This window comes from Equus quagga, chromosome 5 (genome assembly GCF_021613505.1).
Source record: "Equus quagga isolate Etosha38 chromosome 5, UCLA_HA_Equagga_1.0, whole genome shotgun sequence".
NCBI lineage: Eukaryota > Metazoa > Chordata > Mammalia > Perissodactyla > Equidae > Equus > Equus quagga.
In genome coordinates, this window is record NC_060271.1 from 114,744,761 (window position 1) to 114,767,847 (window position 23,087).

At 42.6% G+C, this 23,087-nt stretch overlaps 1 protein-coding gene across 1 annotated transcript in view; it reads left to right on the plus strand.

Moving 5' to 3' along the window:
- Positions 1-8,996: 8,996 nt before the first annotated feature.
- ALK (ALK receptor tyrosine kinase) overlaps positions 8,997-23,087 on the plus strand; it is a 665,412-nt gene continuing 651,321 nt past the window's right edge. Inside the window, exon 1 of the mRNA XM_046663493.1 lies at positions 8,997-9,690. Within this exon, the coding sequence (XP_046519449.1) occupies positions 8,997-9,690 (694 nt within the window). The remainder of the gene's footprint in view (positions 9,691-23,087) is intronic.

Sequence of the window (23,087 nt, forward strand, 5' to 3'; positions counted from 1 at the left end):
ATGATTAATATGTACCACTTTTATAATCAGAGAGAAAATACTATAAAAGAAAGAAAAAAATGGAAAGGATTCATTCCCAGGGCTATGAGGGGTTGTGTAGCTTCTGTTGCAGGTGCTGATGGAATGATGAAGTGTTTTTTGAGGGATATCCTGCCTCTGGCTACTGAGGCTGGGGGGCTGTGGCCTGTAGTGATGAACCCTATCTTGGGGATTTTGGGGCACTCATGGCACTAGCTGTGGTGGTTGGCCTGCAATGGCATGGTTTGGCTGGGAAAGCAGGTAAAAGAGGAGATAGAGGAAACTGGTGAATTGGAAGGGGTGGTTTATTTATTGTTTAGCACAAAACAAATTAATCCAAAACTTAACAACCTAAAATAGCAATAAATATTACCATCTCACAGGTTATATGAGTCAAGAATTTGACTTATCTTAGTGGTTCTGGCTCAGGGTCTCTAATGAGGTCACAGTCAAGGTATCATCTGAGGCTGCAGGCATCTGAATGCTTGACCTGGCTAGAGGGTCTGCTTCCAAGGCAAATTATTAACATGCCTGGCAAGTTAGGGCTGGCTATTGGCAGGAGTCCTTTGTTCCTTGCCATATGGACCTCTCTATAGGGCTTATTGAGTATTCTTATAATGTGGCAGCTGGCATCCCCCAGAGCAAGTGATCCAAGAAAGCCACAGTGTTTCTTATGATGAAACTCAGAAATCATACACTATCATTTTCATATATCCTATGGTGACATTGGTGAGCCCCATTCAGGGAGGGGTTGGGAGGCCAATGCACAAAGGTGCAAATATAAGGAGAAAGGGCCATCTTTGATAATGGACACTTGCTGTTCAAAGTAATGAGCAAGGCTCCAGAGCTTGGCTAGTGTACCATGGCCAGGCACTGTGGACTGGTGGGAGGTTTGAGGGTCTGTTTCACAGAGTGGGACTGACTAGCTGGGCCATACCGAGGCTGCTAAGCCACCAGGAGCCATCAGGCAAGGTGTGGGACTTGGAAAGGGGAAGGAGGTATAGAAGAGGTTCTTCCCTCCTGAAACTAGATGGTGATATTTTTTTTCCACACATGATTTTTGGTGAAGAAGATTGGCCCTGAGCTAACATCTCTTGCCAATCTTCCTCTTTTTTTTTTCCTCCCCAAAGCCCCAGTACATATTTGTATCTCTTAGTTGAAGTCATTCAAGTTCTTCTATGTGGGATGCTGCCACATCATGGCTTGATGAGGGGTGTGTAGATCTGTGCCCAGGATTGGAACTAGTGAACCCCAGGCCACCAAAGTGGAGCAGGCGAAATTAACCACTCGGCCATGGGGCTGGCCCTGGTTCTCCCTTTTTTTTAGGACTCTGTTGTGTGCTAGGAGCCCAAGTATGGGCCACTGGAATTATAACCCTGCATCCTGAATTCTTTGGATCAGCATGATGTAATTTTATTAGCCATAAAACCTTGAAATATCTGCAAAATATGAACATTGCAGCATCCAAATTGCCTGTTATGTGGAAACCTGCCATATAGAGAAGTCATACCAGACCACATGTCCAGATCTGTGGCTTTGAAAATATGGTCCTTGTGAACCTAGGTTTCCCCAGTGTTGGCCAAATCCACCTGGGTACTCACTTCACAGTCAGCACAGAAGTGAAAACAGAGGACTCTGGGGCTTGGTCTTAATGGGATAAACCAAGCCAGTCCTGGATAGCAAGGTGAGCAGTGCTGGGGGTCAGATATTTCTGGGCTTAGAGAACAGTAGCTAGGTAGGACCTCTGCAGAGAGTCAGTGCCAGGAAGGACCAGTGAGAGGGAAAGGGCAAGTGTCCCAGCTTGTCTTAGCTTGATTTTATAGGAGCAAAGTCCATCCCAAATTTGCTCAAAAAAGTGAGATATTTATTGTAAGCTTATAGATCTGATGGAAAAATCAGTCCTCAGGAAAGGTGGCATTCTGGTGCCCCACTTTTAACATGACTCAACGGTCAGTTCCACAGTCTCTGCATTCTAGTTCAAAGTTTGGAGAGGGAAGCTGACTGGATCAACCTAGCCTGGGGATTGGATTCTCTAGAGTCAGGTGTTCAGCTCTGGTCTAATAAGCCATGGCCAGGGCCTGCATCCTGTGGTAATTAGTGATGCTCCCTCTTGGCTGTGGGCCCAAAGAGAAGAATGAGGAAAGGGAGGAAAAATGGGCTTCTCTAGTTCACATCCCTGGGAGAAAGGGCTGGGAACTAGTATACAAACAGGTAGGCCGGCAAGGCATTGGCATCAGGGAAGCCAGTTAGTGGAGAGCGGACTTCAGAGAAAGGGTATGGCCTGGAGGGAGGGTCCTGTAAGAACAAGGCTAAGTCCATCCCTTTAAGAAATTAGGGATAAGGTATGGCTTGTTCACAAGGGCAAGAAAAAATAACAGTTATTTGAAATAGGATTCAAAGTAAGAAGGGGATTAGCATGAGAGTCAATTGATGCTGTACCTTCTGATCTTAATTCTTCCTAAGTAGAACCAAGATTGGTCTTTAAACTGGGTAGGGCTCAGTCAAGGGGTTCAATCAGCTCTGGGTCTGGGTAAGAAAGGAAGGGAGGGACAGAGGACTAGACATGGCAATGCAGATGTGGAATGATGGGACTGGCCAGTGGGAACCATCTGTTATTTTGATCATTAAGACAGCTAGAGCAAGTCAATTAGATGTAATCCATTGCTCGGAAATTGACTTGCCTGCCATCAAACTGATCCATCATGTAGACATGACTAGGCTCTAAGATACCAAAGCCTTCTCCTTGAATCCACTAGAAGTCATAGGCCAGGGCACTAACCTCTGTTGGCTGAAAGTCAGAAAGAACTAAATGGAATGGACACCGTGCATTGGTTTGGAGCCCTTTAAAAGGCTTTTCAAGAAGACTATAGTGATAACCAAATTGCCCCAACAGTTATATTTTCATCTTCCTTGACCAAAAAGGATATTTAAAAAGATGAAAAAATATTAGGATAGCAGCAGATGATAAGACCAACATGTGTTAGTTACAGTAATAGCTCACACCCTTCTTCCCTAATGTACCGTGCTTTGGGAACCACCAGGATTGCTGGGAAGTGGTGAACTGTTTGCTTTGATCTCTCTCGTTGTTTCTCTCTCTTCGGTAAATGTGACATTGTTTATAGTCTCCAAGAGAGGGCTGTCACTCTTTAGTGTTTGAGAAGGACTTTTTCCATGTCTGTGCAGCCTCTCGTAGCATGCCTCGGGAGGGATGAGAGGGGTCTGAGCTCTTTTGTTGTTTCCATGATGATGTATGCACAGACTGAGAGGCTGTGCTAGCTGAGGGTGGCTGGGATCCCAGGGGAATCACAGTCGTTTTTCTCTGGGTAACTCTAGTCTTCTAGAACCCCTCCTGGTCTAAGTTATCTAATGCAACACTTGCAGGTTTTCTCCTTCTTTGGGAGTCAAATAGGTTGTTTGCTAGATATTTCTAACTCTCTGCCTTGTGGGCCCTTCATGATAGGGTAGGACCACATGGATATTTCCAGACAGAGCTGTGAGTTGAAATGACATGTGCCATTTCCGGGCTGGAGTATTTAATTGTTGGTACAAGACCCTCCAAGTTTACAGTAGTGGCTGCTCCATCAGCCTCGATCCCTAAATGATTATGACGATCAGATATCTTTCTATCTGATCTCACCTGAAGTGGACATGGACCATGAGAAGAACATACTTTATGGTTTTTAAGTTACTGAGATTTGAGGGTTTTTTTTTTGTTGTTGTTATTACAACATAACCTGACTATTCTGAGTGATAAAATTTCTGTAAAGGAGTCAAATTCTATTATTTATTATACAAAACCATTTAAAGTCATTCATAAAAAAGAAAAAAAATCACCCACAATTCTGCCACCTCATTAAGTGTATTTTTCAATGTTTTCCTCTGGTTACTTTTTTTTGGTATTTGTAATTTTTGCTTAGTTGTAGGATAGGCATGAATTCAATTTTGTATTCTGGGTTTTTCATTTAATTTTAGCAAGGCCTCATGATGGTAGGAACCTTGACTGTTTTATTCACCACAGTCCTTGTCCTCAGCACTTCATGCAAAGCCAAGCATACAGTAGGTACCTAATAATAGTTGAATTAATAACTTTACTTTCTTCTTAGCATGATGATTATTAGAAGAATCTCATGACTGGTCAGAAATTGCGGGCTGTAGATTCAGAGCTCAGGTTTGTCTAGAGGCAGAGATATTTTCTTAAAGAAGTTTTTGTTTTGTTTTATTTTTCTTCTGGCCAGCCTAGGTCCAAGCTCATTTCCTGGTTCCCCTGAAAGTTCATAGTCTCCTTCTAGTTCCCGTCAAGTCTGGTCCCCAATCTTGGATGAGACCTTTTAGTCACTTGGAGAATCTCACACAGAATTTCAGAGTGGATATGTGTCTCAAAGACTATAACTACTCCTTCTAATTTGATAGATGAGCCCAGAGGAATCAAGGGTTTTCCCAAGGTCTTAGAGTCTCTGAGAGCCAAGGCTGTGATTGAAATCCAGTTTCCTGAACCCAAATCCACAGTTCATTTGAATGTTTCTTCTGTTTCCCAATTCCTGCTCTTGGCCCAGTGTAAGCTACACTGGTTGTGGGTTTCCAATGTCGTAGCAGTAAGTATCTTCTCTTGCCTTGCTTCAGCTTGACTTTACTGATTTTTCTCTTTCTCCTTCTCCTTCCTCTTCCTCCTGCTCCTCTTCCTCTTTCCCTCTTTCTCTCTCTTTCCTCCTCCTCCTCCTCCTTTTTCTTGACCAGCTGAATGCCTGACTTAATTAACCCTGTAGGTCTCAGTCAGATTTTGCAGTTCTGAGGTGTGTTTTGCCTTAAGTCATTACTTCTTGGATTTGAAATGCTGTCTTTATTACTGCTTCCCTTATAGAGAATTCAAACCTCTCCTTAACTGAGTTGTCCACATCTCCATTTCCAGAAGTGGGGAATTTCCTGAGGAGGGTCTTGCTACTCTCAGTGTCCAGCTTGGCCCTTTCCTCTCTTGGTACCTGGTCTTTTCACTTTCCTCCCTCCTCAACTTAACTGCCGAAGTCATTGGCAAGGTGACCTGGAGCAGCTCACCTCATTAACTGTCTCCTCGGGGCTCCCAGTATCTCCTGTCTGTTCTCCCTGCCATTCCCATCCTCTGTCTGTCTCTTTTTGAGTCAGGCTTTCGGTTTCTTCCTCTGTTCACCTCTGTCCATCTCAGCCTATTCCATCCCCTCCATTTTCTGTCTTATGAGGTTCTCCAGGGTTTGAGAGCATGGACTTCTTAGTCAGATATCCAGGTCCAAATCATGTAACAGATCTTGTCACCTGTGTAGTCTTCTTGTTGGGAAGTTACCCTCACTGAGCCATTCCATTTGTAATCTGTAAAATAGAGATACTATTACTTCCCCTTAGAGTGTTAATGTGAATGTTAAATGAGGTGATGCATGAAAATTATTTTGAAATATGCTGGCCCATAATAAGTGCACAAGATGTATTAACTGTCACTCTTGCTCACACTTTTTATCTTTCTATCTCTATTTCCTCCACTTACTCTTTCTTATCTTCTCCACTTTCTCATCTCCCATCCTCTAGATGGCAGTGATATAGGATAGAGGTGTCAAAATTTTAGCTGTAGGCATAGGGAAAAGACCTAATTTGTTCCAGTGGGACATGTAAATTTTGGAGAAAAAGAATCACTGGTTTTAATTCCAACTTTGTTATTTACTTGCTGTTTTACCTTGGGCAAATTATTTTGCCTCTCTGAGCCTTAACTGTTTTGTTTCTGTAATGGAAATAATAATATATACCTTCCCCTAAAAGACCACTGTGTGATGTGATACACACACACACACACACACGCACACATATACACATACACATGCACACACTCCTACAGATGCATATGTATAGTGACCAGTAGACTCTATCAATATTCATTCCTGCCTCCTTTTTTAAATTAACAAAAAGGGAACAACATTTTTGAAATTCGGTGTGATTTAATCTACAGGGAGAAGCACTCATCCTTCCTTGGGGGAAATTTGAGAGAATTTATACAAGTGTGAGAATTAATTGAGACCCCTGAGTCCACTAGGTGCAAAGGTAAATGGTCAGGGATATTATCTGGGAGAATGTTAAACCCTGGCAGCTCATCTGAAGTTTCAAGTCTCTGCAGCCCCCTAGTGGCCATTGATTGTAGGAGAAAATTTATAGTTAATTGACAAATTACTGGTGTCAATTTGACTTTGGGCAAGAATTATATAGAGAAATAAGAGATGGAATGGGGAGTGCAAGAGCCTACATTTTAGTCTTTTTAACACTTTAAATAGAAAATTATTCTTCCACTAGTGTGCATGCTAGCGAAATGAAAATCCAAACATATATGCTCACATACTAGGGAAGTATTAATCTCCATACCTTTTCCTTACTTTTCTCTTTCTCTTTCTTCCTCCCCCCTTCCTCCAACAAGGTAGGAGCATCATTTCTTCCACTTGGGTCAGATCATACTTTGTCCTTGAACTTGTCAAGTCAGTGCACCCACTTTGAGTTCCAAGGAGAGGCAAGTTGCTTGTCAAATTAAGTGAGTTGTCAAACATAGAGCTGGAAGCAAGTCATTCCAAGAATCAATATTCTTTTGTTATTAGGTCTTCCAGTTGCCAAAGGCAAGCCACAATGCTCAAAGGAGCCCAACCTCAGAGAGCAGAGGCCCTGCTTGGCCACCACCTCCTGTGGGGCAGTGGGCAAGTTACTGCAGCCCTCTGTGACTCAGTGAGGAAGATTCAACTCCATTCTGTGCTCTAACTCTGTGAGGAAGCTCCTCTGCTACCTGCCAGGCTGTGAGCTCCTCAAGGGAGCATCTTGCCTTATTTTTAGCTCCGACAGTTAGCACAAGGCCTGACAATCAACCTTTGAGTAGAAGGAATGGAAGGATTTTTGTAAACCAAAGATTGTAGTTCTGTCTCTGGTTCTAGTGAACTACTTGTTATAAACACAGCCATTATCTGAGTTCTGTGTTGGCAGCTCAGGAGAGATGAAGGGAAAGAGAGACCAGAGGTACAGTTCTTATTTCACAGGTGAGTAAAAAAAGAACAGTGGTTCTGAACTCTTACTCCCAAGGCTGTGAGCAAGAGTGTCTGATCATTATCCCTTCCAGCTAAGTCACCCAGAGAGCTTCTTGGCTTGTTACTCATGGAGGGATATGGCAGAGCAGTGGTTAAGAGCACATGAGTAAGGGCTTGGGAGGCACATATGACTGTGCGACCCAAGGAAAATCAATTAAGATCTCTGTGACTCAGATTTCTTATCTCTGAAACTGGAATTTCAAATATTTACCTTGCAGAGACTAAAGGACACATGTTCAAGCACCCTTCTGAGAAAACGCGGGGTGGCTGAGAGGTCTGAAATAGATGAGTTGTAGCTGAAGAACTCTGCCAGATCGCTGCCACTTTCCACCTCCACCCTGCCAACTTTTCCTGTGTAGATGGTGGGACCACAGGTTCCCGGGATGTATTCAGATAACTGAAGGGTTAGAGAAGATTCTGTCTCAGGGCCCTAATCCAAGCTGTTCTTGGATTTGGCAGTGTCGTGCTGCCCCTCCTCCCTTCCCCTTACCACCAGTTTTATTTCAGAACCTGCTTTTCCGAAGTCGGACCTGTTTAATCTCTTAAGTGCATAGTTAGAAAGAGTGGTTGATTACAAAGGCCTCTTCCGGTCCTCACATTTATCCAAAACAGGCTCCTGTTCACACAGCAGAGAAATAGGGCAGGGAATCTGGAGGAGGGGAAGGAAGGAGAGAGAGGAGAGGCACAGAGGAAGGGCGGGGCGGGCTCTGTGCTTTTCTCAATGAATGCTGAAGCCTCTGCAGATTTGCATAGGAGCCGACCTCGGCGCGCCGTTGGTTGGCGGGTGCGAGCGGGGCGGGGCGGGCCTGCGTGAACCAGGCAGCGGCGCGGACTTGGCGTTCGAGCCCCGCCCCCGCTGCGGCTGTGGCCCCGCCCCCTCCCAGAGCGCGCTCGCGGCTCCGCCAGCTGCAAGTGGCGGGCACCCAGGCAGATGCGATCCAGCGGCTCTGGGGGCGGCAACGGCGGTAGCAGCTGGTACCTCCCGCCGCTGCTGTCCGGAGGGTCACGGGGCACTGGGCTGCCTTCTGGCCGCCCTCTGGCCAGCTACCCGAAGTCTCGGGGGCTGCCGATGGATGAGGAGCGGGCAAGAAGATTTCGGGCTCTCCTGCCCTGAATGCTTTCCCTCCGCTTCTGCCTTCGGAGCCGCCTTGGTGCCTGAGAACTCTGAGGAGACGAGACGCGGGAGGAGAACAAGGACGCTGCAAACTTGCGCGGCAGCGGCCTGAGACTTTGCTTCACAGCGCGGGCGTTCAGTTCAAGCCCAGAAGTTCGGCGAGCAGTGCAGTCCGAAGACTTCCCGCTACGGAGGTTCGCAGGAGGGTGCACGAGAAAGCAGCCTCTACCCTTGGTTTCCCCCCCAGACGAGGGAGAGGAGCTCAGAGGAACCGAAAGGAGCACAGGAGGCGTCCAGGACAGCAGACACCAGCTCGGAGCCGCCGTTCCCAGCTAGAAAGTTACGGAGGATTGGAGGCCGCTCGAGAGCGGACAGAGCACAGCTCAGGCCGCGGGGGCAGGAGAGGACGGTACTGAATTACCACCTCCCTTCGACCATAGTAGTTTCTCTTGTTCCAGAGCGCAGCGGGCTACAGACGGGGGCGCGGCTCTCGGCGCGGCGAGCGAGAGGTACAGGGTCCCAGCTGCTAAAGCCCTTCGCGCTTCAGGGTCTCTTGACACGCCCCTGAGCTTCCAGGCCCGTTTTACTCAGACTCCTCCTGCTCGCCTCTTTGCAGTTGGAGGAAAGCAAGAGAATCCAGTGCACGCACAATCCCCCAGAGATCAGGTAGAAGGAGCCATTCAGGACTAAGGACTGCTCGGAGCCCCTTTCCCATCTGGGGGCAAGCGAAGGCGAGGCTGGATCCCGGAGAGTCGGGAGACTAGTATAAGCAACCCTCCTCTGGCGGGATGGGAGGTATAGGGCTTCTATGGCGGCTGCTGCCGCTGCTTTCAGCGGCAGCCTCGGGTTCCGGGACCGGGACCGGGACCGGGACCGGGACCAGCCAGAGCATGGGCTCACCGGCCGTGGGGCCGGCGCTGCAGCCCCGGGAGCCTCTCAGCTACTCGCGCCTGCAGAGGAAGAGCCTGGCAGTGGACTTCGTAGTGCCCTCGCTTTTCCGCGTCTATGCCCGGGACCTGCTGCTGCCGCCGTCGTCCGCCTCGGAGCCCAGGGCTGGCCGGCTGGAGGCGCGCGGCTCGCTGGCTCTCGACTGCGCCCCACTGCTTAGGCTGGTGGGGCCACCACCGGGGGTCTCTTGGACAGCAGGCGCCAGCTCGCCTGCCCCGGCCCCGGCGCGGATGCTGTCCAGGGTGCTGAAGGGCGGCTCGATTCGCAAGCTCCGGCGCGCCAAGCAGCTGGTGCTGGAGCTGGGAGAGGACGCGATCCTTGAGGGCTGCGTCGGGCCCCCAGAGGAGGCGGCTGCGGAACTGCTCCAATTCAACCTCAGCGAGCTGTTCAGCTGGTGGATTCGTCACGGCGAAGGGCGGCTGAGGATCCGCCTGATGCCTGAGAAGAAGGCGTCGGAAGTGGGCAGAGAGGGAAGGCTGTCCGCGGCGATCAGAGCCTCCCAGCCCCGCCTTCTCTTCCAGATCTTCGGGACCGGTGAGCAGCTCCTGCCTGAGCGTGTGGGGATTTGGTTTTTTAGTCACATCAGTTTGCAATCACTTTCCACTAACGCCCGTTTGCAAAATCTCAGGCTCTGGTTATTAGCACGCTTTCCTTTTGCAAACCTCCTCCCCCAGTTAGACCATTTTTCTCCCTGGACGCAGTCAGTCCCCAAGTGTCTTCCTCTCTAGCAACCAAGTTGGGAGGAAAGTTTCTTGGAGGAATTGCAGAATGCCTCCTTCTACTGACTTACACAGGGTCCCAGCCAAAATTGGGTTTCCTTATTCCAGGGCCCCTGGGACAGTTGAAATGCCCCTATTACTTCTATGTTCCAAGCTTAGTTCTAGATCTCAAAGCTATTGCCCTTCTTCCCTCCCCTTGTTCCTCTTCCCTGTCACCACAGATTTGGGAATTTGGTACACTTTCTCAGGGAATATAGAATTCCTCTTCATATTGTTCAGTCCTACCCAGCTGTCCCCTCCAAATATTGGCTCACCTAGGGATTGCCTCTGCTTCATTAGTTCATTCTACCCACCCCTCTCCCCAACCCCAGTCTACTATTCATTCTTAGACTCTTGTTCTTCCTCTCAGATGTCATTGAGAAAGTCCCAGAGGAGCTAAGGTACAGGGGACCAGAGGGAGAGGTGGAGAGAAGGGGCAAAGTTGCCAAGGTTGTCTTGCTTTGGGGGAGTCACTGTGAAGCCAAGGAGAGACAATAATTGAGTTCCCTGCCTTTCATCCCCCGCCCCCTCCCTCCCCTCCAATTCTTAGCTTGAATGTCTGCAGCAGCAGCTCTGGATGTCAGTCTCTGGCAGGCTTGTTTCACTGCAGATCTCTCTGCTGGAGACTCCTGAAATGAGGTTTCTGTTTCATTTCCTCTCTCATTTTCTTCCCTTATTCACTGATTTGGGGGTGTGTGTGCAGGCACTTACTTCTAACTCTTCCCATAGTATCCTTTGCCTGGAAAACCAGGTGGTTTTCAATGGATATTTCTCCTGTAAGACCACTGGGGAAAGACTCGTGAATAAAATATACAGTGTAAATGAATGAGAAAGGCCAGAAAAGAAATCATGCCTTTTAAAAGCCTACACTAATTCCATTGAGCAAACCCAGCTTCTTTTCTATCATTCTCATCGTCAGAAATAAATGAAATTCTTATGCTCCACTGGTTACTAATGTCTAATATTAATTGGATGGAAAGCATTGAAAAAGGCCTATTGTAGAGCTACAAGTATCTCCCCTGCTTATCCCAACACACACACACACTCCCACATACACCCAATACTCTCATGCAGCAGAGATATCCAGAAGCTGAGGTTCCTCAGTTATTGCACAGAAAACATACTGGTGTGTGGTCCTCAAGGAAAACAGAGTCTGGATGCATATTTCAGCATTAGCATTAGTGGCATTGGCACCTAAAATGACCCCTTTGTGTTCAATGCTGGAATTTATATTTGTCTATAGTAGGAGGCAGGGTCTGATGAGTTTGATAGTGCCTTCTGAACTGAGATGGGAAACCAATACTGTTGTCTCACCACAGGTACTTTTGTAAAGAACAGCAGTGCTTTAAAGTCATTGTGGCCTCTGTGGTTTATACATGCAACATTCTCTTTTACTGCCTGATGTTTTTGTAATGGCTATAAAAATGACTTCTCTAAAAATGGGGATTTTCTTTCATTTTCATGTCTATGAGCATCTCTGGAGTTTTGCATTCACCTCTTGTTAAATGACCACAGGTCCCAGCAGTCTATATCAGCTATTGTCAGATGTTGGTGACAGGCAAAGGGGTCTTTTCTGCAGCCTTGAACTTGCCTACTATATACAACCAGGTTGCATGAAGTTATCAGTGGGTGTCTCTAAAGAGTCTCATGCTTAGTGCATTTGAAGAATATACTCCAGTCAAGCCTTAGATAAGGAGTTGAAGCTGCTGCATGGGGGAGTTTCATGTAGAAAGGAGTGAGCTCCAAGAGCTGCTCTGCCTCTGGAAGTAGGGAAGAACTGTGATCATCCCACGTCCTCCCTCAGCAGCACAGTCCATTTGGCAGCTGGACCAAGCCCTTATGCATCATTTGACACATCTAGCAATGCTGTTTTCATAAAGAGCCAGGATTCTGCCATTAAAAGGCTAGAAATTTTGGCTAGGTATTTTTCAGCAGGATTGGGATCAAATGATTATTGATGGGATCAAATAAGACACTAAGTGTAACTGGATGAGCTCCCCATGACCTCAAGAGAGACAGGTAGCTTATTGAAAAGCACTTCAGGCCTTGTGGTGATCACACTTGGAGCAGGCTGGACTCTCCTGTTCTGAGACATATGCTGTCTGCAGTTAGGCAGCCGGCCATGCAGGACTAGCCTCTCACCTTACCACTGCCTCCCTAGCCTCATTCAGATACGGTCACCACTGCAGACCTCCCCATGGAGGGAGTGGACACACCCTGCTATATGATGTTTCATGTTTGGGGCAACATATGTCATTGTGGTTCCATTCATTTTCTTGTATGAAAATTCAAGCTTAGGTTCTCCCACTTGGATTGATTTTGCTATTTATCATGTTTGAGGAAATGGGTTTTTCTTTTTATATAGGCTCTGATTTATAGAAAAGGCATTTAACTCTTCTGTAACGTAAGATCTTCAATTATACAAAGGGAAAATAGGCACGACTCAGCTTATTTCTTCCTGCTTCTGCCCAAGTGATTGGTGGTCTTGTCTAGTGGAACACAATCATGCTGATGGAGCTATCTGTGGGGAGGGAAGGAGAGAGGATGGGTGTTCTGCCACCCCTTGTGGTGAGGGGCTTGGAGCAGACTATTTTTCTCAGACTGAAGAGAGCTTCCTAAATCTGAGCAGGACCATGACTAGGGATGTGGTAAAAATGGAAAAGCACCCAGTCAGGACAAAGCAAGACTTTCATATTTCTTGTTTGGTCTTTCTGAGAGGACAAAAGGATGTCTGAGAGGCCTTATAATGCATGACATGCTAATGTTTTTTTCTTTGTGGGCTGCTTTGAATTCATAAATGAGATCAGTGTTTCAAAGTCTGAGGCAGTTCCCCAGAGCACCCATTCATGGAGAAGAGGTAGAGAGGCAGTTGCTGGGACTGTATGAATGGTGATGCACCATCCTGGGACAGCCCAGACCTCAGAAAAGGTGTTTACCCAGAGGCTACCACATTGCCAACAGCTCCACTTTGTAACCTGTTTTGTAGATGTTCTGACATCTTGCTTCCGTATTCCCCCAGGCTGATGATGACCTGTGGGATAGGAGGGCCTGTTTCCCTTTAAACACCTCCCTTCCCACTCCAGGAAAGGGGTTATATGACTGGGGACTTTACATGTACTATAGAGAGGCCTGAGCAATTTTAAGTGGATGTATGCAATGCAATATACCTGACTGTTGACCTCACGTATCTGTCAGTCTCTTCCCATTTCATTTCTGGAGAGGGCAAAGAGAGCAAAGGAAGATAGAGAGGAAATTGGAGCTCCCAGAAGGGATATCAGTTATTGGAGGTGAATTGGGAGAGTTGGAATTAGTCCAGAGAAGAGCACAGAGCTGATTTAAGAGTTGAAGGGACTGATTTACGATGAAAGATGAAAAGAATTAAATATATATGGCTGGGCTAAGTGGCGATGAAGGGAAAGCCATGGTAACAATCTACAAATCTCTGAGGAGGGAGAATGGCAGTGAAGAAGATGAGTTATTTAGTGTGGCCCATAGAAGTAATAGGATGAGACTTGCAGAAGGAAACTTCAGGTTGAATATCAGGGAAACCTTATTTTCTGAAATTGATATTCCTCTGACTATGGTATGGAATTCCAAGAGGGCAAAGAGTAAGGTGAGATGTGGGTCAGACAAGCCACAGCATTCATAATTAATCAGTTCTGTATTTTCAGATGTTGAGAAGCCACAACAGACAGGAGAGCTGGGATAGGGAAGAGCAGCAGGTATCAGGATCTTTTGGGATACAACTCTTGAGAGCCTTTGGGTACTGGTGTTTCCAGGGGGAAAAGAAAATGATTTCATATGTCTGTTTGAAGTTGATAGGAAGCACTTACAGAAGGTTGATACTGGAAAAAATATTTTGAAATACAGGGCTTGTTCGTCCCTACCTCCAGATTAAACATAGAATATTTTTCTGGCGTGCTGTGTGTACATCCACTCGGGGGAGGCACACTTGCCAGGGCATTATGCATCTAAGATGCATCTATAGGCGTGTGCGGCATTGAGTCATTGGGCAAGGCGGAAGGTACCTGGGTCTTGAGCAGATGAGATCAGTTGTAGGTTTGGTGGAATCCTACTGGTTAACTGAAAACCCTTTGAAATGCTGAGAATATATATGACCATTTGAAAGATGAAGCTCATCTAAACCCAACTGATCCTTTCACAAGTCAAAACCAGGTAAAAGAAAATCCATGAGGAGTTTGTGTGTGGGGTATGGGAGGAGAGTGTTATCATTAATAAAAGCGAATGCCTTTATAAGGAAGTTTGTCTGCTGAAGGTCAGGAGGGCCTGGCCTGCAGGTGAGAGAAGAAGAGAGGGAGAGTTGGGTCTGCAGAAGTTGCAGCTTCCTGCCACTCTTAGGATTACTGCCTGATAACCTCACTTCATGGGAATTTGCCCAGCCTGACTCATAAAGGACATTTTGCTTTCCTTTATAACCATTATTAATGTCTTGTTACAGTTATGTGAGACTTTACAATTTATAAAGGACACATTTATTATTTTTACCAATCCTACAGTAGGCAGGGCAAGTATTTGCTTTATTTTATAAATGGAGTAACTGGAATCCAGACATTTGATAACACTTTTTCAAGCTTATACAGATAGAAAGTGGTAGACCTGACATTTTCATTTATGTGTTGAGAGGTTTTGAGATGCTAGATGCTGTGCTAGGTACTGACTAGGACCACAGATCTCCTTGCCTTCACATCAAGGCCCTTTTCACTAAGGGAATCATCTCAAGGTGCAGATTAATAAACAACCAAGACATGTAAATAGATGAAAAGCTTTACATTATCCTTATCAGAAGGCCATGCAACAAATATTTGGTGGTCAATAGCTGTGACTTGGAAAAGTTCCTTAAGATCTTTGAGGCTCAATTTCATCATTAGAAAAACGGGAATAGTAATCTCAAGGTATTGTCATGGAGAATAAATTAGATGATACATGTAAATCCTTAACCCAGTGCCTGACACATAACATAGTGCTCCATCAATATGAAGCGTATGGTTTTTCTAGCAGCAGCAAAACCCCAGCGTTTGAATGCACAGATTGTGCACTCTACAACTCCAAGAGTTGCGTATACATTTTAGTCTATTTGAATGGTGCCATCTGGAGTTGTGTAGTTCCTTTGTGTGGCTGTATGTGGCAGTAGTCGTGATACTGTGGGTTCCCCATGCGACCAGTTTCTATTGTCTCGCCATAGACGGTCTGTCTTTCCTAGAAATGTGCATGAAGAGCAGGGTTGAGGTATGGTATTTACTTCATTTCTATCAACTAATATCCTCTTGTAGGTCTTTTGATCTTGGATTCATCCAAAGATTCAAGCAGCATATTCATAATCCAATTCTTTTTTCTTCTACAGAAAGAAACTAAGCTTTAACTTTATGAAAATATGAAATCTAATACTGATGAAGAACAAGATAGAGGCATTACGGAAGAGTAGTTTTGTTATGTGGAAGGCAGGAGAGAGATGGAAAGCACCAACTGGTTAATGGACATGAGCCCGTTAAGAGCAGTTAAACCTTTTAGATTTCATGGAGACACATAGCCCAGGGACTTGAGTGGGAGGCTGCCTCAGGAAAGTGCCTCAACCTAAAAGGCTCTTAAGCATCCATACAGCATTTTATAGGTGGTGTTTTTTATGAACCATAGCTGAGCCATTGCCTCCAAAAGACGCACGTGGACATCATCTTTGCTTGGGAATAGATGAAGAATAGGGCATGTTGGTGAGGATGGTCATAGGTCCAGGGGTCACATGGAGAGAGCTATGAATAAAGCTATCAAGGAGCCTTCTTCCTTAGAGACATTGTGTTGTCCTCTAGGCTCAGATGTGGCCAGTGTAACTTAACCTAGTGATGACCTAGGCTCTTTCACACAGGTCAAGGTATAAGGGGGAAGCAGTTAAAAGACAGTGTTGGCCTGGTGATGGGGTAGTGAGAAGGTGGGAGGTACCCCAGTAACTTTTGTGGTGAGCCAGATTTCTCAGAACAACTTCTTTTTCATCAGTAAATCTTGTGATGAAGTTTCCAGCTGGGCCGTTATGAGCTTGGGTTCTTTCTCAGGGAAATTCTGTCAGATTCACTTGGTGATATAGGCATTCCAGAAAGTGGGAGGTCCCAGAACAGGGCTGAGGAGAGCTCCCTTGGGGCAGATAAACCCAACCATGTGGTTAAATAAGAGTCTTTGTTCCTTGAACCTTCCGTTTCTGGTTAAGTAACAACAAATGCCTGGAGAGGTAGGCAGTCAGAATTTGCTGGAGTAGGGAAAAGGCTAAAGGGAAGGTCTGAAAAATGTATGGAAAAAACCCAAAGGAAATCTAAGCAGGCTTAAAGGAAATCAGGCAAATAGCCAAAGGAAATCAGAAGGAAAATTTAAATCATTGACTATATTTTTCTTTTCCTCTTATTTATCTTTTATTCAGTTTTCTTTGGAATATGGGTTCATGAGGATGGGCATGGGTAGGATTCTTTACAGATCCTTTCCATATTCTCAGCCCAGATCATTAGAGTAAGTGTTCTGTGGTGGAGAGAGCACTACATTGGGAGCTAGAAGACTTAGATTCTCTTATGATATTTGCCTTTTATTAGCTTTGAAATCTTGTGCAACTCCCTTAAACTTGTTGAGCCTCTGGGTCTTTGTTCCTAAAGGAGATAACACATACCTTGTCTTGGCTACCTCATGGAGTCACTATGAGTGTTGTATGGTGTAACCTAAGTAGAAACTCCAGTCTGGGTTATTCAGAAATAAATATATAATGCAGTAGAAAAATGAATATGCAAGATCATAAAAAGTGCTGAGATTCTTCTTCATCCATTCGTGGTTTCAGCCAACCCTTGGCATTAGGAGGAGCAGTACAAGGTCCCAGCTTTGAGGCAGGCCTTGGGGTTCAGTTAACAGCCCAGCAGCCCTGAAAATGGATTGTGTGGCCCCTCTCCAAGGTTTCTCAGGATGATGTTCTTCTATTGAAGTCATTTTGCCCAATGCCAGACTTTTCTGGAAGAGAATCCCTGGTAGTGGGACACAGGAACCTGCATTTTAACAACAGAATATGATTTCTTTTAAAATTGAGGGATTACAAATACAATTGAGTGTGTTAATCTTGTGTACAGCTTGCTGATAATTCACATATGCAACATCCATATAATCACCATCCAGATAAAGATACAGAACATTTCTAGCACCCCAGAAAGTTCCCTCCTGTCCTTTTCCAGTCGGTATTCATCCCTCACCCAAGGTAACTATCCTGATTTCCACATCATCAATTAGTTTTCCTTATTCTTGAACTTCATGTAGGTGGAATCATATGTCTGTCCTCTTGTGTGTCTGGCTTCTTTTACTCAACATGATTTCTGTGAGATTCATCAGTTTTGCTGTGTGTACCATGTTCTTTCTTTTTTATTGTTGTATTGTATTCCTTTATAAATATATCACCCTTTTAAAATCCATTTTCTTTTTTATTTTTCCTGCTAATGAATTAGATTTTTGGGAAATCAAAAATAAAAGTCAATATCAACTAATGGATAGAATAAGTCACAGATGTGGGGTTGAAGCCCTGCTCTACCATTTATTGGCCCAATGCTATTTATTTTCTTCTCTTTGAACTTCAGTTTTCTTTTTTGTAAAGTGAGAAAAATAATACCTATCTCTCAGGGTTGTTGTGAAAATTACATGGGATAAGGCAGGTAGTAGGCCCTGACCCACAGTTGGTATTCAACAAGTGTTAGTGTTTTCCCCCAGTTCTTGAGCTTATTTTTTCCCTTGGTGGCCAGAATGGATCTTTCAAAACTTCCTGAAGCAGAGAAGGGGAACCTTTATACAAGTGAGGTCCTTAACTGAGGGGAAAGTAACAACCAAGGACCATGTAAGTTATGTGCATTAATTTCAAATAAATAAATTTATTTATAAATAAAATAATTTTAATAAAACAAAATATTTCTTACAGTTTTAAAATTAAGAAAGTAAATCAACTATTCAATAAATAATCACAAATTTTAAAAATCTTTGGTCTTATGTTCAGATCAGTTAAAGAAGAGACAAAAAAGTCTAGAGGAGACATAAAAAAAGATGGATAGAAACACAGCCACAGCCACTTTTACATAAACAGAGACACAAAAATGACTGAGAATGACAGAGACACAAGTAGAGACACTAAGAGAGGAATGTGTTAGAAGAGGCAACCCAGGAAAGTCAAAGGCAGGAATTATCTCCTGGACCCTGAGAAGCGTAGATATAGAAAAAGAGACCAAAAGAGTGACAGAAAGAGAATGGGGGTAGAAGAAAGAGGAGGGAGGGAACAGTTGGTTATTTTTGGCTGGGAAAGATTCTGACAAATCTGATTTTTGGTGTCAAAATCTGCACTCTGAATCTATGGCCAACATTATATGATGGTTATTTTCAATTTTATTGAAGTATAATTCACATACAATAAAATGTACCTATTTTAAGTGTACAGTTTGATTTGTTTTATAAATTTATACACCTGTGTAACCACCATCCTAATTATGATATGGAACATTTCTGTCAACCCCCAAAAGGTCTTTCTTGACCTTTTGCAATGAACCCCCTACACTTCCTGCTTTAGCCAACGTCTGATTTGATTTCTATCACGATATGTTAATTTTCTCTGTTCTGGAGGTTCATATAAGTGGAATCATACAATATGTTCTCTTTTGTGTCTGGTTTCTTTCACTTAGAATTCTAATGCTTTAAAGATTTATTTGTGTAGTTGTGTGTATTAGTAGTTCATTTCTTTTTATTGTTGAATAGTATTCCCTTGTATGAGTATACCACAACTTGTTTATCCGTTTGTCTTTTTTTTTTTTTATCGTTTTTTTTTTTCTCGCCAAAACCCCAGTACATAGTTGTATGTCCTAGTTGTAAGTCATACTAGTTCTTCTATGTGGGACACCACCACAGCATGTCTTGATGAATGGTGTGTAGGTCCACACCCAGGATCTGAACTGGTGAACCACCAAAGCAGAGTGTGCGAACCCAGCCACTCGGCCACTGGGCCAGCCCCAATCCATTCATCTTTTGATGATTGATTTCAGTTTGGGGCTTTTATGAATAAAGCTGTTATGAACATTTTGTATACAAGTTCTTTTGTGGACATATGTTGTCATTTCTCTTAAATCCATTATGGAATTGCTGCATTGTATGGTAAATGTATGTTTAATTTTATAAGAAATTGACAAACTGTTTTTCCAAGTAGTTGTGCCATTTTACATTCGCACCAGTAATGTATGAGAGTTCCGCTTGCCCCACTTCCTTGAGAATACTTGTTATTGTCAGAGTGTGGTGGCATCTCATGGTTTTAATTTACATTTCTTTTGTATTGGTTGTCTAATATTGCATAGGAAATCACCCCAAAAGTTTGTGGCTCAAAATACTACTAATAATTTATTATCTTTTATAGTTTCTACAAGTTAGGAATTTGAGAACAGCTTGGCTGGGTTATTTTTGCTTGGAGTGTTTCATGAGATTATAGTCAGAGCAGCCAAGGCTGCAGTCATTAAACCTTGACTGAGGCTGCTGGATCCGCTTACAAGGCTGGTGAGCTTGGGCTGGCTATTGGTGGGTGGTCTCAGTTTTTCTCCAGGTGGTCTTCTCCACAGTGCTGCGAGAACATCCTTATGACATAGTGTCTGGTTTCCCTCAGAGTGAGCGTGTATTAAGATGATCATATAGTTTTTCTTCTTTATTTTGCAAATATGATGACTTACAGTGTTTGATTTTTAAATGTTGAATTAGCTTTACATTCCTAGGATAAACTCCACATGGTCATGTCATATTATCCTTTTACATATTGCTGGATCAGTTCACTAATATCATGTTGAGGATTTCTGCATCTATGTTCATGAGGATTGTTGGCCTGCGACAGGCTTTAGGGTCTGGGTGATGCTGGGTTCATAAAATGAGCTGGAAAGTGTTCCCTCTACTATTTTTCCTGGAAGAGGATTGCAACCTTTTCTTTCTTAAATTTTTGTTTAGTAGAATTTGCCTCTGAAGCCATCTTGACCTGGTGTAGTCTTTCTTGGGAAGTTTTAAATTACTAATTAGATTTATTTAATAATAATTATTGGATTATTCAGATTATCTATTTCTTTTGGAGTGAAGTTTAGTTGTTTGTATCCCAAGAAATTGGTTCATCTAAGTTGCTGAATTAATGCAAGTTAAGTTGTTCATAGTATTCCTTTATCATTTTTCATGTTTGATATTGGTATTTGCATTGTCTCTCTCTTTTCTTTATGGTTATTCTGGCTAGAGCTTTACCAATTTTATTGGTTTTTTCTCCCCCCAAAACCCAGCTTTTTGTGATAGTGATTTCTTCTATTATTTTTCTTATTTTAATTTCATTGATTTCTTCTTTTATTTTATCTTTCCTTCATTTTGTTTGCCTTTGGTTAAATTTGCTCTTCTTGCTTCTAGTTTCTTTTTTTTTTTTTTTTTTAAGAATCACCCTGAGCTAACATCTATTGCCAGTCTTCCTCCTTTTTTGCTTGAGGAAGACTAGCCCTGAGCTAACTTCTGTGCCAGTCCTCTTCTATTTTGCATGTGGGTTGTCATCACAGCATGCCTGAAGAGTGGTGTAGGTCTGCACCTGGGATCCGAACCTGTGAACCCACACTGCCAAAGTGAGCGAGCCGAAATTAATCACTATGCCATGGGGCCGGCCCCCCTCTAGTTTCTTAAGGTTAAAGCTTAGATCACTGGTTTGAGACCTTTCTTCTTTTTTTGACAGGAGCATGTAGTGCTAAAAATTCACTCTAATAGCTATTTCAGCTGCGCCTCATGAATTTCATTATGTTGTGATAAAATTTCATTTACTTTCAGTTAAAAATATTTTCTAATTTTCCATTTGGTTTTCTCTTTGACCCATGGTTATTTATAAGTGTGTTTTATTTCTGAATATTTGGGGATTTTCCAGATATCTTTCTCTTATTGATTTCTAGTTTAATTCTGATATGGCTGAGAACATACTTAGTTTGATTTCAATTATTTAAAATTTGTTAAGGTTTGTTTTATGGCTCAGAATATTGGCTCTCCTGTTGAAGGTTCCATGTATACTTGAAAAGAACATGTTTTCTGCTGTTGTTGGGTGGAGTGCTTAGTCAATGTCAATTAGGTCAATTTGGTTAATAGCATTGTTCAGGTCTTTTCTATGCTTACTGTTTTCTGTGTGTTTGTTATATATGTTAGCAATGGAGGAGTGCTAAAGTCTCTTAAGTTTTTGTTTTGTCTGTTTCTCCTTTCAATTCTATCATCTTTTTAAAGGCTTCGTTTATTTTGAAGCTCTATTATTAGGTGCCTACACATTTAGGATCGTGGTGCCTTCTTGATGATTTGACTCTTTTTTTTTTCAGGAAGATTAGCCCTGGGCTAACATCTGCCACTAATCCTCCTCTTTTTGCTGAGGAAGACTGGTCCTGAGCTAACATCTGTGCCTATCTTCCACTATTTTATATGGGACGCCTGCCACAGCATGGCTTGACAAGCAGTGCATAGGTCCGCACCTGGGATCTCAACTGGCAAACCCTGGGCTGCCGAAGTGGAATGTGTGCACTTAACTGCTGCACCACTGGGCCAGCCCTGATAATTTGACTCTTTTATTATTATTATGTAATATCTCTTTTTATCCCTGGTGATATTTATATTTTGAAGTTTATTCTGATTGATATTAATATAGCCACTCCAGGTTTCTTTTGATTAGTGCTTGCATGGTATATCTGTTCCATTTTTTTACTTTTAATCTATTTATTAATTTAATCTGTTTATTAATTTAAACCCATTTAAAGTGGGTTTCTTGTAGAAAACATATAGTTAGATCTTATTTTTTTTTTTAATTCAATTTCACAATGTCTGTCTTTTAGTTGGTGTGTTAGGCCACTTGTGTTTAATGTTATAATTGATATGATTGGATTTAGGTCTACCATTTTATTATTACTATTATTTGTTTCTCTCCCTGTTTTTTGTTCTTCCCTTGTCTCTTTCCTGACATCTTTTGGGTTATTTGAATATGTTTTAGTATTTCAGTTTTGATTTATCTATTTTTTTGGCTTATCTCTTTGTATTATTATTTTAGTGGTTACTCTGGACATTACATATATATGTGTATATATATTTATTTGTATATATATATATATAAAACTTTCATAGTCTACTTCAAGTTGACATTTTACTGCTTCACTACAGTGTCCCTTTACTCTCCTCGTTTATATTATAGTTGTCATATGTGTTATATCTACATAATTTAAAACTCTGCTAGACAAATTTTATATATTTATTTTGCTTTTGGGAGTTATACATATCTTTAAAAACTTAAGAAGAGAAAATTAGTTCTTTATGTTTACCCAGAGACATACCATTTCTTTTGCTTTTCCTTCTTCCTGAAGTTCCAATTTTTCCTATTTATCATTTTCTTTTAACCTAAAGAACTTCATTTTACATTTCTTTTAGAACAGGCCTTCTGGCAACAAATTCTCTTAGTTTTCATTTCTCTAATAATGTCCTTATTTCATCTTTATTTCTGAAGTATATTTTTACTGGGCACAGAATTCTGGGTTGACAATTTTTTTCTTTTCACACTTTAAGAATGCTATTCCTCTATCATTCATAGTTCTGGATGAGCATTCTGCCATTAAATTGTTCTTCTCTATATGTAGCTGTTTTCAGGATTTTTTTCTTTGTCTTGGTTTTCAGAAGTTTGCTTTTGATGACTTGTGCATGATTTTATTTGTCTTTATCCAGTTTGCAGTTTGTTGAGATTCTTGAATCTGTAAGTTTATGTCTTTCATAAAATGTGGGTAGTTTTCAACCATTATTTTCTCATTTTTTGCTGCACCAATATCTTTCTCCCCATCTCTGAGTCTCCAATTACACAGCTATTAAACCTTTTGATATTGTTTCACATACTTTTGAGGCTCTGCTAATTTCTTTTTTCAATTTTTTTCTCTTTATTCTGCAGATCAGACAATTTCTATGATCTATCTTTAAATTTACTGAATCTTTCCTCTGTCGTCTTGATTTTGCTATAATTTTTAAGATATTCTACTTTTCAGTTTAAATTTTCCATTTTAAAATAATTTTATATAAATTACATAATTTAATGTATATGATTTAAATAATTTTAAATAATTTCTATTTACTTACTGAGAACTACCTTTCTATCTATTT